Source organism: Pelecanus crispus, chromosome 5 (genome assembly GCF_030463565.1).
Source record: "Pelecanus crispus isolate bPelCri1 chromosome 5, bPelCri1.pri, whole genome shotgun sequence".
In the NCBI taxonomy this organism is placed as follows: Eukaryota; Metazoa; Chordata; class Aves; order Pelecaniformes; family Pelecanidae; genus Pelecanus; species Pelecanus crispus.
This window is the reverse complement of record NC_134647.1, coordinates 63,921,939-63,941,212: the sequence shown is the minus strand read 5'-3', so window position 1 is coordinate 63,941,212 and position 19,274 is coordinate 63,921,939. Positions and strand designations below refer to the sequence as shown.

The following is a 19,274-nucleotide window of genomic DNA, read 5'->3' as shown; positions in this document are numbered from 1 at the left end:
CCAGGAAAACAAAGATTTGACTTCCTAGAAAGGAAATATGAAATGGAATATGTGAACTCCTCTTAGAGAAAGAGAGCACTCCAGGCAGAGGGTTATTTACCGCCAGCCGTGACTAGTCACTCTACATCTGTCTCCATTTTTTTCTCTTGAACAAATTCCCTTTTTGGATACTTTCTTCCTGCTTTGCTTCCCTGTGATTGCCCCTGTAAGTGGTCTTTGGAGGGCAGGCTGTATACTCAGAACATATGTGCAAACTGGCAGGAGAACAGAAGAGGACAAAACCACTCTGTGTGCTATTTAGATTAGGCAGTGGATGCTTCCCCTGTGCCTACTCTTGGGGTCTCTGCTGCATGCAGAATGCAGGCTGCACCTATTGTCCATCCACAGTCCTTCCTCTGTACTTTTACATCATGGGCCCCTGGGGCTCAGAGCACCCTGACATCTGTCTCACTTGGAGACTTTGCTGGGTATAGATCCTACATGCTTCACCCACCAGCAACATGACCTTTCCACTCGTGGCATTTCAGACCCATAGTAATGAGCAGAGGACTCAGCCTTGTGTTTTTTACATCTAGATACTTCTTGCAAGCAAGGATGTAGCACTCTCCTTATACGTCAGACGTGACAGCCAAAGCAAAACCCAACATTAATTCCATGTTCCTTGTACTGTACTCCTTGAGTCTCACATCCATTTACCTGCACTCGAAAGCTCCTGGGGAGCTCTCAGGCCTAAAAAGGCTGGAGTCTGCCAGAAAAGATGAATTTCCTTTCACAACAGGAAGGCTTAGAAAGTAAAACAAAGCAGACATGTAGTAAATTACTTCTGCTTTTCAAATACCTTTTGCGGTATCCTCCTTACCATTACTTTATCTCAGCACTTTCAGTACATAATTCTTGTTAACTGAGAAGAAGGGCAAGAGAGGATAAAGATGATGTTAGTAAGAAAATAAGGCAACATCACACTGGCTTTGAACTCATGTACAAAGCTGGCCCGTGTTCAGTTCTGTGGCAGCTCTGCTTGTAATGGGGGTAAGCCATAATTACAGGTATAAGTTTTTTAATTCCATAATGAGAGAAGATTGAGTTAATGTATATCAGTATTAACATTTATGCCTTTTTTTAATGCATTCTCTTGATTCAGTCCAGGAGTAACGTTCACATTGTGTTCTGCCAGTCATTTTGTACTGTGGCACATGGATGGTATTTGCCTATTCTACTTCCATTGTATTTCTACAGCGTGGCATGGCAAAAATGTCTAATATGCAAATTCAGAGTATCCTGATAGTTTCTTTACTTAGATCTTCCTGGTGCTTGTATTGCCACCAGTTTGTTTGGTCCCTAGAGGACAGTAATCCCAGGAAAGGTACATGTTTGTACTCCTTGTGCTTCTTGAGATACCTGAAGGGACAGTTAGCTCTGCTTCATTTGTGGTCTTGACCAACTTACAGCACTGCACCCATTTGCAAAATGGGTGGAGCTCTGTGGTCCTTCTTCCACTGAAAGACTGATGGGGCTTTTCATACCGTGGTCATCCACCTTCCCCTGCCCCAGCTCCACCCCAGCTGTTCTGCTGCCGGTCATGCTGTGCTAGGCTTTTGTGTGTCTTCACCTTGAAAACCGCAGGAAGCAAATGACACTTACAGTGTAGAAACCTTAAGGAATTAGTAATAACACTTGCACTGCATGACTGAAAGGCATATTTACAGTTCCAGGAGCTTATGAAGTTGATAATATTATATGAACCTGCAGTAAGCTAGAGAGCTCCCTGTTAGACTGCTGGACACGTCTTTGGTAGTAAAGATGCTATTAAAGTCAGCCTCATGATTGCTCACTACACCACTCAGGCTAGTGCTGCTCGTTCTCATGCCACCATCTATGGGACTGTCTGAAAATAATTTCTGAGCAATTTCTATGCAGCTGAGGAGCTGAGATCCTATTTTGGAGTATTTCCCGTGCAGTGACAGTGACCCCTAACTTAATGGTACTGTGTCTCTCCCCGTTGCTGGTTACGGAACAACCACATACAGGCAACTGGTCCAGACTCTTGTTTCAATAACACTTTTCTTAAATCTGGCATGGGCTTTCTTCTTAGCAGATTCTCAGCACGCAAGAAAACTTCTTCTCCATATTTACTAAGAAACTTTTATTTATCCCTTACACATCAGAAAGACGCATTCAGGCATAGATCAGATGACCACCAGAGTTTGTTTTCAAAGTCTGTTCAGAATTATATCTTGGAAATGCCAGAGAAGGTGGTATAAGGGAGATCCTAGACTGTGTTCTTTATGCATTCTTTATGCCCTAAATGCAGTTGTTGCCTGGCACTACCTAGAAGATAAAATATGCATAGTATGTCCCAGCATCAGTGATGCAGAGTGCATCTGATCTGTCCTCAGGCAAAAGGTCTATGGGCTCATCAAAAGACTTGACGCCACACACTAACTCAGAGCTCAGAGAAGTTTCCAATGATTGTGCTACATTACTGCCAATGATTCAAGGGACTGACTGTAGAAAATATGATGAAAAACACGTGAACCATGTATTATACAAAATAAGGAATAGAAAAATAATCTCTTTTTACTGGGAAAACATTCAACTTCAGACCTGGAGTATTCAATATCAAATAATTCTCTGGCACTACTTTACGGTGACTTGCTGTAGTGGGCAGCTTTCACTGGATCGTAACTAGACACAGGAATTTCATGACCTTTATTCATTTCCTTAAGCTGAACTGTTTGGATACTCATAGACCTATTTAAGAAAGATAAAACCAAGGAAACGTCTCTTTTCCTTAGACCAGAGGAGGTCTACCTCCAGGATCCCTGCCAATTATATTTACTCAGTATTTCCCAGATGTGACATTGTCTTGCCCTCCAATTCTCAGTGTGTAAAGAAAAGTCAGACAGCACACTCACATAGCCATTAGGATTCTACCTGCCTTGTGCAGCAGCTTCATTACATACCTTGACACATCTATCAGCAGGCACAAGTACCACTTTTTCCTCCGTTGAACTTAGTAACTTAAGACAGTGGGAACATTTCGCAACCAGACAAACCTCCAGCCCACGGCATAGTTTCACTCTTTGAATGGGAGGTCAGAAACAGATCATGTTTCTCTGATGGCCAGAACATTTTGGTTTACAGCAGAGAGAATTTCATCAAGCTAATTTGTGCTGTTAAGCTAAAGAGATGCCATGAGCAGTACGGCAGACAGAACCTGTTGCCTCCCAGGCAATGAATGAACTGAATGAATGAAATGAACTTCCACTGTTCATTTTCTCTGAAGAACTTCTGAGCTTTGTTAGACTGTATACTGTGACTAGGACTCCTGCTCCCATTCACCCCATGTCCCCATTCCCATTCAGACCCATGCTTCTTCTCATCTCCAAGGCTGTATACACAGTTTCCTAAATTTCTCCGCACTCTTACAGTCTTCCAATATCCTTATTCTGCCTAGCCGAGAAGCAGAGTGTGCTTAGGCCTGTGCTGCCTTTCATGCTTCCATTAACTGGTACATGGACTTAAACATGGCCCCATGTGCGGGCTGCTGCCTAAAAAGTTGGTTTCAAGTGAACAGGTAGATGCCCGAAGCCAAATGTACGATGAGAGCATACTCCAAGAAACTCCAGCTACTGCAGAATACAGAGCTTTTCTTAAATGTCTTTTTGTTTTCATAGAGTCCATGTGTTCCCTTATCCCTGCTCTCTCATTACAGTATCCCATCAAAACACAAGCTGCCCAGTGGTTTTCAAGAACCTAAGATTTTTCTTTTCTTCTAAGAGCAATAACACTTATCAACTTTTACTGAAATACCATATCAGCTCCTTGTCACTGGCAGTCTACAGTTCCTGCCGCTAAAAGTTTAATGCATTTACAGGAGCACTTAGGCATCAAGACTTTGATATCACAATCTGTTAGTCACAGGTGCTACATGATAGGTTTGTGTTAGCACATTATAGATCTTTTATCAGATACTGCACAAAATGTGTGTGTTTCTCTGCCAGGCAATCAGAATCAGACTGCTGCATAGTTGATGAGTTACTCACCAATATAAGTTGTTGTTTATTTTAAACTGAACTTTTCCAGAACTGCACCTGAATGGATAACTAAAACTCTAATTGGTCAAGGCCAGCAAGGATCAAGAACTTAATATGAGCCAGGAAAAATGCAGCAGGTCAATAGTGGTGCTTTGAGCATTGTCAGTCTTTTGCAATAGCATTCATCAAGTCAAATGATTAACACTACTCATTTGCTATAACAGTCATTTTGACAGCAAATTACCACTGGATCAATAGCTCAGCTTTTCTTTGGCAGTTCACTTAGTGGCATGAGACCTGTGACAACATGCCATGCTGCTGGCATTACTATCTCAAAATCATAGAAGGAAGTTAGAGGTGAAGAAAGAACTACTGATTGAAAAGTCAGTTCAGATTGAAAAGCCCTAGATGTTTTCACATCCCTCAAAGGCTCCTTTTTTTCCAGACACTGGACAACACAACAAACTTGGCTCTGAGATTCAGCCTAAACTCTACTTCCATTTTTAATAAAATTAATAATCCCATGCAAGTGTTAGAGCACATGCCTCAGCTTTGCTGTAATCCCCTGAGGAAAACATCCCTTCAGTATGGTCCCGGAGAAGTTGGTCAGTCAATGTTGTGGCTCTGCTTCTTGCATCTAATTCCAGATATGAGGAAATGCATCATTTAAAAATGGGTATGGAGCTGTAGGAGTTCTGAGTTAGAAAATGCAGAAAGTGTTTCACTTCAGCTATCAAACTAAAGCTGTGTTTTCGACTGGCCTGGTGCTAGCATCATCCATACATACTATTTTCACTGACTTTAATGATCAAGTTAAAAGCAGATCTTCCATGTGCTGTGACAGCCATAAGACCACCTGAGCTGATCTTTGGCTCCACACACAAGTAGCACCATCTGAATAATTTTTTCAGATTGATAGGAAAAATTTAGTGCATGGAAAACTATTCCCTGACAAAGGTTGAAGCAATGCTTCCTGATGACGACGGGATTCCTGGTATGTGAGTGCTGTATTGGTAGCCCATAGACCTAACATTCTTGAGACTTCCTTGCTGGCTGAGCCATATTCTGCCACCCGTTCTAACATATACACATAAAGCAAGGACAGTGATATGGTTCATGCTTCACTTCTGTCACCAAGTGAAAACTATAAGCTTCCTCAGTACTGGGACAAAAGCAGACACTTTTGACGTCTTTTCAGAGGTAAGCTCTGAAAGCTGAGGCATAAAGCTGCCAAAGGACAGAAGCACCCTCTGAATATGGCTCTGCATTTCTTGCTGATTTGGAGTGTCAAACATGAATCTTTGTGAGCTTCAGACAGGTCTCCTCTGATGCAGTTATCCTTGAAGATCATCTGATAGTGCAGCATGGGACTGTTTAATTGCAAAATGGGATTAAACACATTGAAAGTATTGTACCTGTCTTCCAAAAGTTGAACTAGTTTTCTTGTTTGCTTCTGGGACCAATTCACTATGTTGACTTGGATCTATAAACTCTTCTATAGATTAGATCTTGGTTAGGAAATGGACTGCATTCCTTTCATGTGCTGTCTTAGCAGTTGAGATCAGCAGACTTGCTTTTTCTAATGTGTTTGGGAAGCAGAAGCAATATTTTATCTCCTGTGGTATGCTGCTAGTATAGAAATGTTCAGGATTATTAAGTCTTCAGGACACAGGAAAAGTCTTCATCACCTGTGTAGGCAGTCATGGGAAAGGACCCACTGCAAAGACTGTATTGAACTCTTCTTTTTTTGGAGGCAGCTGGAAAATATTAGTAGTCTTCAGAGCCAATATATAGTACATATTGAGAGCCAGTAAACGATGCATATTATTGCAAATTCCTGTGCACTTCTGCGTTTTATAAAACAGATAACTAAAATACTCACCTAGCCAGATCAGTTCCCCAAGGGATGTGCATTTCCAAGTAGAGGACAAACCAAAAACACAGAACAGAACACAAATTAGCCAAATAGAATGGCTAAGTGGTTGAAACAAATGGTTTTAGGATCACTGAGTAAGGACCATGACCTCCTTTTGCATCAGTCAAGGCAACTGTGAAACTTTGTGAAAGAAGCTCACCGCAAAACAGATGCTGGGCTATCTTAGGTAAATAAATTACCAAAAAATAATAATAAAAAACTCCCCTACACATTTTACAAAGCACAGCTGTGTAAATACTGCATGAGACAGGGGAGAGGGGGAGAGATGTAACATACACCCTTTTTTATGCAGAAGTTCTGCTCTCGGCACTGTTTATTAACATTCCCAGTACAACCATCACTCCACTGAGTAGCACACAGTACGGCTACTGTACTCCGTGCACACGTTTTGATCCTTGCTTTAGAGGAGAAAACAGGCTTTATTTTAAAGGAAACATTTTCACCTGAGGTTAAAATGTGCAATGAGAGGTGTTAGGGGACAGAGAAGATGGTACAGGACCAGGAACAGGAAACAGACCCCATTACATCTCTTCATTTCCTTTCCCACACTGTGTCTGCCACACTGACTCTAGATGTTCCCCTGGTTCTGCACAAACTGAGGAACAACCCTGAGATCTTAATTTCATTGAGCTGGATACCTGCTGCAATTTTCCTGTTTCTCAGCTGCCAGGTACAGTACATTGCAGCCTACAAGAACTGTGGATCTGCCCATAGAGAGGAAAAAATGGCTCTTCTCAGCTAGACTGAAGGCTCACCTAGCCCAGTATGCTGTCTCTGACAAGAGCTGGTAGTGGACACTTAAGTAAAGACTACAACAGCAGGACAGGCATCGAGTGATGCCTTTCAGAGTACAGCCTCAACGGATCTTGGCAGCAAGCAGCTTGGTTTCATGAGCCAGAGGCTCTGTTTGCATCTTTGTGTTTGACAGCCTTCAGTGGACTTTTCTTCTGGAGATGTGTTCAGATGTTTTTAACCCATTCTTTATTTCGGCCTGCACAACATCCCATGGCAGCGAGTTCCAGTTTTACTTGGTGCTGTTTAAGAAAGAACCACTTCTTTTGTCTGTTGCCTGATCATTTTGTTTGATGCTCCTTAGTGGTTTTTTTTTTTACTGCCAGAAGTAGTGAATAAATCATTCCCTGGTTACTTTCTTTCAAGTTAAGTGCTGCCCCCACACTTCAACTGCAGCAGTGAGCATAAGCAAGCAGAGAAATCCATCTAGCAGCCTATTAGCTCAGGTAACAATTGGGCTGAGTGGCTGCAGAGCCATCCTATACCTCCAGGAATGTATATGTGCTGTGATAGCAGCTGGGTTGTTCACCCAAAGTGGATAGTCTGTAAACTTGACCCATAACCCCAGAGCTTATGGCATGAATGCAGTGCTACCCCATACAGCCAAGCCCCGCTGGAGTGGCTGTAATAAGGACACTGAAGCCTAAATAAGGGATGCTGTTTAAGTACTCTTAGTTTTCTTTCATTTTCCAGCTCCATAAAGACTTAAAGTTCAGCAGTGTCTTCATCTAGTGTGTTTACTGGCCACAGTTCTATTCTGATTTCACTGGTGTCTTGCTCAGGGGAGAGCAGGTAATTCATAACATCTTCCACCTCTGCTTGCCCACTCTGCTCTTGCATAGCGTGCAGCCCTAGTGAGATCATCCTTTCTGCTATTCTCTTACATCAATGGTTGCTGCTATTTTTAGTGTGATATACACCAAAAAGCATAACATAAGAGATCCTGTTGCTAAAATTAGCTGCAAAATTATAGGCTGTTTTACTGTTTTGTGCACAGTCTTTGTTCGCCTTGCTGGGATTTGCATGCAGATCTTAGAACCCTCAAAAGCCAGCAAAGTGAGATGGTACCTGCAGTCCCCATGTCCAAGAGCAATACTCTTGAAAAGAGTGGGACTATTTTGTATCAGCCAGGGCTGGAGGCAAAATCTTAGATTCCACCTACAGGAGGGAAATACATTTTATTTTAAAAGTAAGGATTTATAGTCAATGAGATTTGAAAAATACAAATGTATGGACTTTCTTTGTACTTAGTGTAACATCCCTTTTTATTACAGCAGCCCATGTTTGTCTCCAGGAGTATTATTTGTGATACAGTATGTTAATGCACTACCTTGCTCCAAACAGGACAAAGCACTTTGGATGCAGTCCAGATTTAACCCTGTCACAGGGCTTGCCTTTACTGTTAACTGAAATAACAGCAAATGAAAGTAAAGCATCATCCTGACTCTTCCTCTGAACTTGGCCAATCCTAGGAGTGAGGTGCATGATTGAAGCAAAGGGTGGTGGTCATTCTCACTTGTTTCATGACTCCTCTGCCTCACTCTGCCCTTTCAGTCCTTACAACCTACATCTCTTTTCCACTCCTTGAGTGAAAACCGCTCAGCCAGACCTAATCTAAACGTGCTGTGCAAGGAGCTGCTTGTGACTGTCAAAGTAAAGGTTCGACATCTGACATGAAAATGATTCCTGAAAAGAGTCCTGTCATCCAGGCGGAGTTGCAGGTCCTGGCCATTTGGAGATTTTCAAAATTGAAAGATCCCCAAAACAGCTGTATTTCTTATGCAAATCCTTAGCCAAATGGGAACTTGTAAGTATTAAATAAATTGTTTGCCCTCTGTTAAGAAATTATCATCTAGAAACTCAATAATTTGTGGAGGACAGGTTTTAAGAGGGCAAAGCAGTCTTACAAACAACATTTCTCCCATGTCCTGTGAACTATTGTGCTATTGTGATTTTACAGTGCTATTTCTCTACTTTTGCAGGATTTTTCTCTTTCACGTTATGTGGAAAACCCTGAACAAAAACTGGCACTTAATTCAGAATAAACAGTGGCAGTGACTGAATAGAAACCTGATGTCACATATACAACCACCCTGGGAAAGTCAAAATCCATTGCTTTCTCATCTCTTCCAGTTGTTGCCTTCTTAAGTGTATTATTCATAAAATTAGCAATTTTAAAATGCATAGAAGCATTATTTTTTATATTCATAGCGTCACTTTAAAAAAATGGTTAAAAATCGATTTGCTGGCCTCTTGGGGAAATGCTGTAATGTTTTTGGCTGTCTCCTACTTTCTGCTGCCAGCTAAAAGTACCATCTGGCTTGTTTAGGGCCCTTTTCCATATCAGGTGCTTCCAAAATTCTCCCCAACCAGAGGATTGTTTCATTGGGTTGCTTTGCCTGCTGAGGCATGTGTCCTGGGCTGGGAATCCTACTGCTTCTGTTCCCTGCCATCTTGCTGACGGTGGTGTGTGTATGTTTGGGCACAGATCTTGCTGCCTCTCTCCCGAGGACATTTGCATCATTGTCAGCTGCACATATTAAATTGATATGCAGGGCTCAGAAACATGTATCCCGTCTTTTGTCCCTTTGTTTGTGCAATTGTTGTGGTTTTAATTCTTCTTTGACACCTGGAATATCACAAAGCTGCTGATAATCTGTTGGCTACTAAGGGAAATGACATTGATAGAAGGATAATGTGTGTCAGACTTATATCTAGATAATTGCAGACACACCCCGAACCCTTACAGCTCAGGGAATGAATATCCTAAATCCATTATTAATTTGGAGAGTCATATGTGGCAGTTGGCTGCGGTGTCATCCTCTTGCTGCAAGAGTCACTTGCAAGGGATTTTAAAAGACAGTTTTGGTTAATTCTGCATTGCTGTGTCGAGTTATGCCTAATATGAGCCAATTTTGGTACGTTCTTGCTGCCATTTTGTGGCAGTGTGAGGAGCTGTAACAAAATGGTGTTGATGTCCTAACTCCTTGCTGAAGGAAGCTTCCCATGTGCCTTCTCCTGCACAGGCGTAAAATACCAAGAAGATAAGAATTGATGCACTAGCCGTGGTACCAGTTGACAGTGACACCTCGTCCTCAGGATTCTTTGTTTTTCCAATTTGCTCTTTTACTTAGAAATAGAAATCTACCCCTCAAAGGATTTATGAGTAGATTTTAAGTATTGTAGTTGCTAGGTATAGACTCTTGATGCAATCGTATGGAAAGATGGAGCGTGTTTTGAAATAGATACTGCCATAAGCTGTCTTGTCTTATTTCTAAAATGATCTGTGCCATACACTGCTGACTTTTCCTGTCCATCCATTAAAAAGTGAATTATGAAGAGTGCTGAGACAAACAGATAGTAGTTTAACCTTGTTAGTAAATATCAGGTAGCTGATATAAACTGCTAGAATGTTACATCACAGCCTTTCTCTTCAATATAGGTTTATGAAATTATCTTGTTACTATATAAACTGCCTTCGCTGTGTACATTCTTCCAGAGGTTTATTGTTCTTTGTATGTTGGCACAGTAGCATGACTCTGAAGAGTCAGTTCACGATGCAGTGAATTTTAAAGACTTGGGAGATGGACATATCTATTTTTCAGCAAAGGAATGAAAGCTTTTTTTTTCCCCCCCTAAGGTATTAAAAGTTTCAAAAGATGTGCTGAAATGAAAAGGAAATAATAACTAAAGACTGGATGAGAAGTACTGCCTCAGAGCACTGACTTTGTTTGCTTGTTTCCCCCAAAATCTTAGTATTTTAAGTACAAGTTAATATTTTAAATCAAATAAACCTGTTTTGTGAACTAGTAAGATACTAGAGGTATATCACACGTTATTCATTTATTTTTGTGTGAGTGCAATAAAAATTTTACAAGCTGTAATCTTGTTCTTTTAATAGAGAGAAAACTATGCAGAATATGTTGCTTACAGTATTAGATAAGCTACAGTGTGTTAATCAAATATTTTCATGATACGAGGGCAGTTGAGAAAACAGTACAATTTTTGCTAATGGCACTGGTAAGTAAACGGATCTATCATTACATTGTCATGAAAAGTGACATTGAGCAGAAACACCCTGCCAATCCCTAGAAGATAAGTATTTAATGTAATTAGACAGACACTGTCTCCTTTGTTGAATGTAGCATTAATCACCCAGAGAAGTCCAACTTTATATGAAATGGCTTTTTCTGATATGTCTTTGTATTAGAAAGCTTCTTACATGGTTTTGTCATGATGATATATTTGAAGAAATGACTGCTATAGCTATACGGTTTTCCTCATGGCATATCTTGCTGTTCTGTGTTCCATAATATTATTTTTTTTTTATTTAGCAATGTTGCATTATATAGCCGTGACTTGTTTCTAAGTCTAGAAACCTACACGCATTTGGAGCTGAACGTCTTTGAAACAGTAAATGCATTCGACTTATGAAATATAAAAGAAACACAAATAGCTTCCATTATGTTCTTCAGTTCTTCCTATGTGGTGTTAGCACAGGTTCATTGTTATGGCATAAGCAAAACGTTTCTTGCCTCAAATGCTAGTTTATAATATCACACACAAAAAAGAACTTCTTTCTGTGAAAATCTCGTTGTTAAATTGATGAAAAATGTTGCCCCCTTCCAGAACTCATTGGCACTACATTTTTTTTTTCTCCTCTGTTGCTTGTAATTTGTACTGTGAAATGCTGTCTGGTTATGAACTGGTATCAACTTGAATCAGTGCACAGCTGTGTCTTCCCACCTTCTCTGTGGTGCAGAGGGCTTTGAAGGGAAAGAATAGGGTTTAGTCAAAGATGACAGTGGACTTCACCGAGTAACAGGTGGAGGTCAAGTCGATTTATTTGTTGGGATGAACAGAGTGCAGAGTTGAAAAATCTTTGCCATAATAAGGTTTAGGAAGACAATGCTGACTAGTCTAAGCTTTGATTCCAGCTGACAGATCCTTTTCTAGTGCTCATTACTTGATTTCACAGTTCAAGCAATTTTAAGAGCCTTAAAATTATATTTCTGCTCTCCTCTATAAAACTTTTCGATCACTTTCTAATTTTTGCTTTAAGTAAAGTTATAGGGACTCCCTAATATATCTCTCCTGCCTTTAGACTCTTACAAAATCAATATGCCATCAAAAATGTAAGGATAAGCTTTTTTTTTAGACCCCTGCTTTTACTGATTCTTTTCATAAGTGAAGTAAAAATTTCATGTGTAGGCACTAATTCGATTAGAAAATGAAAACTTCAGAAAACTCCTCTGAAAAGTGGATAGTAAAATAAGCATGATGCTTAAGAAGTCACTGTTCCTGTCTGGGCATACGGGTTTTTTATGTTACTGGTAGCAGCATTAATGAAGCTACGCCACCCCAGTGTGCTAAGTTTCAATCACCAAGTGCCGGTGAGCCATGCTCCATCCTGAAAGAGAGTCACAGCAAGACCCCAGATAATCAGAGCAGAACGTCCTGACATTGTGTGGCAGTGCTGGGACAACGATGACCTGTCAGCATCGTTGCATATCAATGCAGCATCACAAAGGGATTTCAGAGGGCTGAGCTGCAAGTGTGAGAGTCTCTCCTAGGTTAGCCTCCTGCCCTTCCCCTGTGCCAGCTGCTGGGAGGGGAAGGCAGGCGTTTCTCCTTTCCCACCCTTTTTCTTCCACCACCACCACCACCTGCTTCCTACCTGCTGGAGTGGGCAGAATAGGAGTATCTTTAGCCATTTGCTAAAATCTTCCCCCTCAGACTTTCTATTACTTCTGCATTCATTCTTTGCAGGAAGAGGAAACTCACTGGTCAAACCCTTGGACACCAGAATAGTTGCATGCAGTTTCCCAGGGAGCCAGATAGCTCTAAAGCTTCCCAGTGAGTGACAGTTTCTCTCTTCTATTCTTCTGAAACATGTGTTTTACACATATACTGAAAAATGTTAATATCAATTTACAGCCAGATTCTTGCTTTTTTAAAAAAAAAATCTCCCAAAGTATATACACTTAGAGCACCTCAGCACACATGTCACTTTTTTACATAGGAAAAAGTGTTGGATGCTCTTATACGCATAACATCATTGGGCTTGAAAGCTGTTAGCTCATTCAGAGTTAGTGGCAAGAACACTGGACTTGCCAGCACCAAACTGTGAAACCTTTTTTGTGTGACTAGTAGAAATCTCATGGGGGTAAAAATCCAAAAAGGGAGGAGGGGGGTGTAAATCTGTGCATTTGGATTCGAGTATCTTCAATAACATGATTATCAACTTTATCCTAGAAGTCCTTGAATCACAAATCATTGGAGGCTGGGAGAGTATTTTGGAGAATTATCACTGTATGCTTTCCCTGGTCTTTTACTCTTTTCTAGGCATCCATTAGTTACCACTGTCAGAGAGAGGATACTGGGCTAGGTGGATCCCTGTAATCTGATTTGGCATGGCTATTTTTCTATGTTCCTAAGCTCATGAGATCAAGTTATGTAGGATTATTTCATAATGCCAGAGCAGCAGTTTCTGAGGTTCGACAAAGCTATCTAGCAAAGTGTCTAATAAAAGAAAAATCTTGTCCCATACTGTAGCTTTCTTGGTCCAGTGAAGCAGCATCCTCGTGCATACAAATCTTGTAAAGTTACTTCTGATAGCTCCCTCTGTCCTTTCATTTTTGTAAGCTAAAGTGCCATTTTCCTTTTTACAGCCTAATTGAACCTAAATGCACCCATTTTCTGCAGTGTGGTATTTTGGTAATTGTACTATTTGCTCGTAAGTTTCCCTTAAGCAAACTGAAAGCTTCCCCTTTATCACTTCACTGGGCCAAGATTTCACACAGTATCCTGCTTGCTACAAAATATGATAGTGTTCTCTCTCACCTTGTTTCTTTTTTCTTCTTTTACTTTCTTTTATAAAATTAGGATATCTAAGAAACCCCGAACACCGTGGAGCACTACATGGTGGGTGTGCTTATTCAAACAATGCCAATGCTCTTGTTCTCGGTGCATAGACATTTTGTGTTGGTTGGGGGGATGTACCAGGTGTCCCTCTTGTGTGGGTTCTCCAGTGTCTAGTAAGGAGGGAGCTTGTGCCGAGCACTTTGCCAGAGTGACAGCACTGGAGGGCGCACTTATTTGTTACCTCTGCCCTTCCCATGCCTGTTCTCATGAAACTTGCAGGAACTTTTTCCCTGCGAGCCCTCCGTCTCTCCATCAGATGTGTTTTAAATTGCTCAGTAGATGAGAGAGGTGTTGGGCAGACCACGCAAGCAGACCTGCAGGCGGCATGGTCATACATGGCTCCTCTGGAAATGATACCAAAGCCAAACTGCTGTGCTCTGCCTCCTCTGCAGTGGAACATTTCATTTCTTCCAGGGGGATTCTTTGTTCCTCCCAGAATCCTAAAGCCATTGGGAATGCAGAAAAATGAGGCTGATTTCACCTATCTGATACCACCTGCCTGAGGACTGATCTGTTGGAAAGCAGTTTAAGTCTCTGCTGCCTGGGAGCTGCCAAGCCTTCCACAGGAGCTGCCGATGGCAGGTCTGCAGTGCCATTCCAGCGGGCGCTCACCAGCGTACAACTGGCAATGGACACTTTCCAGTAAAAGAGCACAGCAGCTGTAGGTCAGCTACAAATTATTTTTTCTGTTACGGAGAAATGAGATGACTGTTCAGTCCTGTGAGTGTCAAACCTGGGCAGTCATATGGTAAAAATACCAAGAACCACTGGATAGCAATACATAACAGTTCCATGAGTACACTCTTGACCTGTCAAATTGTAAATCCATTTCAGTTTGGTACGATGCACATGAATTCAGTTTGCAACTCTTTCTTTCTTTGGAATAATGTATAAACTCTTCACCTCAAATTGTGCAGAAATCAGGTGACTTTACAGTACATGGTAAATTACCTGAGCAATTTTCAATCCAGACCACAACTCTTTTATTAATTAAAACATATGTTCAATGGCAGTGTATACCGATTAAGTCTTCAAAACCAATATTAACACCAAACTTAGTCTTGTCATCATAAAAATCATTTAAAAAGATTACCATGCAGTAACTGAAGTCATGGGTCAAAAAAATCTGCATATTTACCCATCTCCATCTCATGCCTTTAGTGTTTAGCAGCCTTCATTGTCATATATAGCCTGGATAGCCAATGATCTTTTGATGACATGCAAATAATGAGCAAAGGATTTTTGAGAAAATAAAAAAAAAACACCAGAAAATTTGACTTCATCCTGTTCAGTTACTAAAATTCCATTTAGTATCACTTGCAATTTAGCATCCATATGCATCTCAGGAAGATATAGTTGAAACATAAATCTATTCTAGGTCTTTTACTTGCAAAAATATCATACCTCAGCTATAATCATATGCAAAGACTTTTTAGAGGGCTTTGTAAATGCCATCCAAATTTATGATGGCATTTTTTGCCTTACAGCTATAGATGTTCCATCCCCAAAGCACCCACATAAAGGTATATTCTCCTATGGATGGCTGCAGTTTGTCCCTGCTGCTATATCTAATCTGCCAAGTATGCTGAAAAACTCTCAAATAACATTTGAAATGAAACAAATGTAGTCATGAATTTTAAATGATGAGATATCTAAAGACGTCATTAGAATTTTTTTTGTTCTTATTACAATACGTATTTATACAATGCAAAACGATACTGAAACTAACATTAAATCAAAGGGAAAATTATCTTGCTGTTTATTACACTTCTCATTAAAGTTTTCAAATATAAAACTCATGCAATTATATTTTGAAGAAGTTGGTAGTATCTTGACGACTAGTTTATTAGTTATTGAAAGAACCACTCGGACAACAAAGCAGGAATGAAGGCTAACTTAAGAGACTCAGAACAGTCCAGATGATGCCGTAAACATAGATGCAAACAGATAAGATAACACACCTTATGGGAACATTTAAAGCAGATTTTAATGGGGTAGGGGTAGGTTTTTAAAATAATGATGAATCTTGTATTGCTCAGTTTTAAAATTCTATAGACAAGATTTTCCATTGGTATAAACTGATATTTCTCCTTCATAAATAGAGCAATGCTCATTTACGAAGGAGAAATTTCAACCTTCTTTTTCCTAAGTGACATCAGAATTTTGATTCTAACTTGAATTACATTTTTGGCTAAAAATTGCTGAGGAGTCCAAAAACATTTAAAACCTAAAGCCATTGAATCCATTTAATGCGCCTTTGGCACCTCTCTCTCTCAGCCCTTTTTGAACATTCTGGTCCTCATTTTAATCAATCTCTTTTTATTAAGTTCTTTGGCTCATTTACTTGTACGTGCATTTGCTTTATTTTATTTGGAACATTTCTTTTGTAGTGTCTTGAAAAAGAGTTGTGACATTTCTTTTGGATAGCTTCTTAAGTATCTGGCAGTCACCTATGATACGATGTTGATGGGTACGGATAGATTAGCTCTGTTTTCCTGAGGATCTGTCAGATGTCGAGTTCTGAGGAAACTGGTTGTGTGTGTTGGTGATGCATATGCAGTAGTTTGATAAGTGGATAGAAGGGGAGCTTTCATTTTTCTTCTGTAAAATCACTGTTTATTAAGCTGGATTTAGTCTTGTGAAGCGAGGTACTCACTGGCAGGTAGTTAATCAGTGATCATGGTAACTCAGAATGCGACCAGGGGAGCAAGTATCCATTCAGAATGTAGAAACTAAAGAGCACTTCATTAGGATGAGTGAATTTCCATCTGCGTTGTATTTTGTGTATACTGGAGCAACTAATACAGTAAACTGATGGATGGCAGTTAGTGTGATCATATCTCAGCTGATGACAAATAAAGTTTGCTCAGCACTAAGTAGAACAGACTTACGATGATTGGCAGTAGTATAGCTATCAAAATTTCAAGAAGCTTGAAATTAAGAATTCCCCAGATAAAAAAGCAGCTGATCAGCATTTCTGTTGATAACTGATTTCAGTGAAATTGGTGGAATAATTTGCACAGAAGGATGAAAATTCCTTGAAAAATTCTTCCCATATACCAGTTTTTACTTCAACAGCCAACTTGTTTTTCTGCATCATCTATTTGTCCTGCATTTTGTTGAGTTCATGGTCCACCTGGTAATACCTGAGCTTCTGTGATTCCTTTTCATAGTGCCCCTTGAGAATGAAGATCCAAACCATATTTCATTCATAGCTTTTGTTATGAAATCTCCGTCAAGAGTCTAGTGGCAGAGAGCTACTGGGAATATTGGGGTAATTATCCAAAAGTCATCTTTGGAGATGAGTATTAGCTGGTCTACCAATGTGGCTAACTTGAGATGAAGTTATTGTTTAAGATGTGTGCAGTCAGAATAATGTTAGTAATTAATCAAGTGAAATTGGATGGATATACAGATACAGATAGAGATATAGTTACAGATTTGGAGAGAAGGGGAATTGTTCTCCTCTTATACTGCTGTGACTCCATTCACTCCATCAAAGTTAATCCTAATTTCAGTACCTCTTAGTAAGGCACATAGGTGGCATATGGAAAATAGGTTCATAGATATTTATTTGTTCGGGGAAGGATTTGGGCATTCAATTCTCACGCATCATTTTCTGGTCCATTTAAAATATGTATCAGCCTCATACATGAAAATTTGAAGATCTTTAGCTGTACTCAAGGAAGACTCTTATGTGGTGCGTTTCTAGTACTGGCAAACATAAGGAGATAGAGGAATTAAAACCATCACAATGCTCCAGTGCCCCTTAGAAGATGAGGAACATGAAGTATTCCTGTGCATTCACTGATTAAACTTGGGCTGGAGGTTTGCGAAGTGCAGAGTTTTGGAAAGTCTTACTGCGGGACTTCAACATCCGTGCAATGGCTCCAGTAACCAGAGTCTCTCAAGGACAAGGATCCCATTTACGCTTGCATTATGCATTGAGCAGAAGAGTGTGATGCATGATGTGGAATGAACAAAATAACTTGTGTGTTTAGGGAAATGCCAAATTAATGAAAATTCAGAAAGCTCTAATGTTGAAAAGGCACACGAATTCCTTGATAGAAATATAGTGCTGCTAACAGTTTCAAGATTATTGTTGTCTGAATTTTCTGCTTATTGTGTACTGCAATTAAAATTCTTTTCAACTGAAAAACCAATGTCAAATTAATATTTCCTTTTGGAAAAAAATACGAAAGTACACATCTTGTTCCATTTAGCACCATCATGGTCTTTGATCTGTTTCCCTCTGTCCAGTGAAAAAAATGGATTCATGTTAATGGGAGCGGGCTAAGACCATATATGTTTGGCATACATATACTTATACAATCACATGAACACAAGTACAGTAAGCTAAAGTAACACACCCACTCAGACTTCCATCTGTGTTTTATGCCACAAATCCCTTTATTTGCTTTTTTATTTAGCAATTAACTTTTCCATTTATTCTGTAGTTAAAAGCTGCCATAAGATGAAAATAGACTACGTCTGATTTTCTTCTCTGGCACTCTAAATAACATTCAGAGGAGACTCAGACCTGAATTATGAAATCTGTGTTTCCTAAAAGTGCCAGGTGTGACAGTGATTTGGACAACAGTCCTATACGCAGAATAGTAAGAAACACTTTTAAGCCCCACCTGGGTTATCCAGCCGTTGTGTTCTGGCTGTTCTTGTTTATTCCTTGCTCGGAGCAGATGGATAGAAAGAGGCAGGGAATGGGGAGGATCCTTGGCTTCATTCCCTACTCACTGGCCAGCACAGCTGAGATGGGTTGGGGGATATTGTAATTTGTTGCTGCCCTGCACCAAAGAGAAGACAGAAGAGAGTCGGGACTCAGAGGTGTCCTTATTAGTTGGCACTACCCCTTCCTTGGGGCCATGTGAAGTGCTGAAATCTGGTCTTCAGTGCAGTGGTCCCCAATATTCATTAGCTCTTGGGAACAATGCTGAGGAAAACCATGCAAGGCAGCAGCATCCTCCCTGGGCTCTGCCCAGGGTAGCTTCAGATTTAACTTTTTAATTTCCTGCATCCCTGAGCAACACAGGAGGGGAGGCTGCAGACTGGGGACCACTAAATGTGTTAAAACTCATTAGGTATGAAACAGAAGACCTTTAAAACTAGCCCAGGGTCTCGAACATGGGTGCCAAAATTTAAACACCTAATTCCATATTTAGTCATTTATCTTAGTTCCTGCTTGCTAATATACGCCACGCTATCTCATAGGTGGCCTGATTTTCATAGGCATCAGGCTATGAATATACACCGTGCTAACTCAAGTGTTGAGACTGCTTACCTAAAAGTGAGACTTGTAGTATCAGATTTAAATTTTTCTGGGTGATTAAACCTGAGTTCCCTCGCTCTCGCTCTCAGCTCCAAAAAGGAGCTTTGATAGAATGACCAGCGTTGTAACATATGGCTTAGCAAGGGGGAAAAAAAAGAAAATGAGTATTAGAAATGGATGGACTAAAGAATACGCAGGATATATCAGGCACATTAACCAAACATATGGTGCTAAATGAGATTTTTTTTAAAAATGCAAAAAAATTGACATTCCTGGCAGTCTCAAGGATAATGTGACATGG

General features: G+C 40.2%; 1 protein-coding gene across 4 annotated transcripts in view; it reads left to right on the top strand.

The window, feature by feature from the left end:
- Positions 1-19,274, top strand: part of NFIA (nuclear factor I A) — a 247,552-nt gene that overhangs the window by 178,974 nt on the left and 49,304 nt on the right. Inside the window, exon 7 of one of the 4 annotated variants that reach the window (XM_075711625.1) lies at positions 13,651-13,689. The exons of the other annotated variants lie outside the window; for them this stretch is intronic. Coding sequence (XP_075567740.1) covers positions 13,651-13,689 — 39 coding nt within the window. The remainder of the gene's footprint in view (positions 1-13,650; positions 13,690-19,274) is intronic. 4 annotated transcript variants of the gene reach the window in all.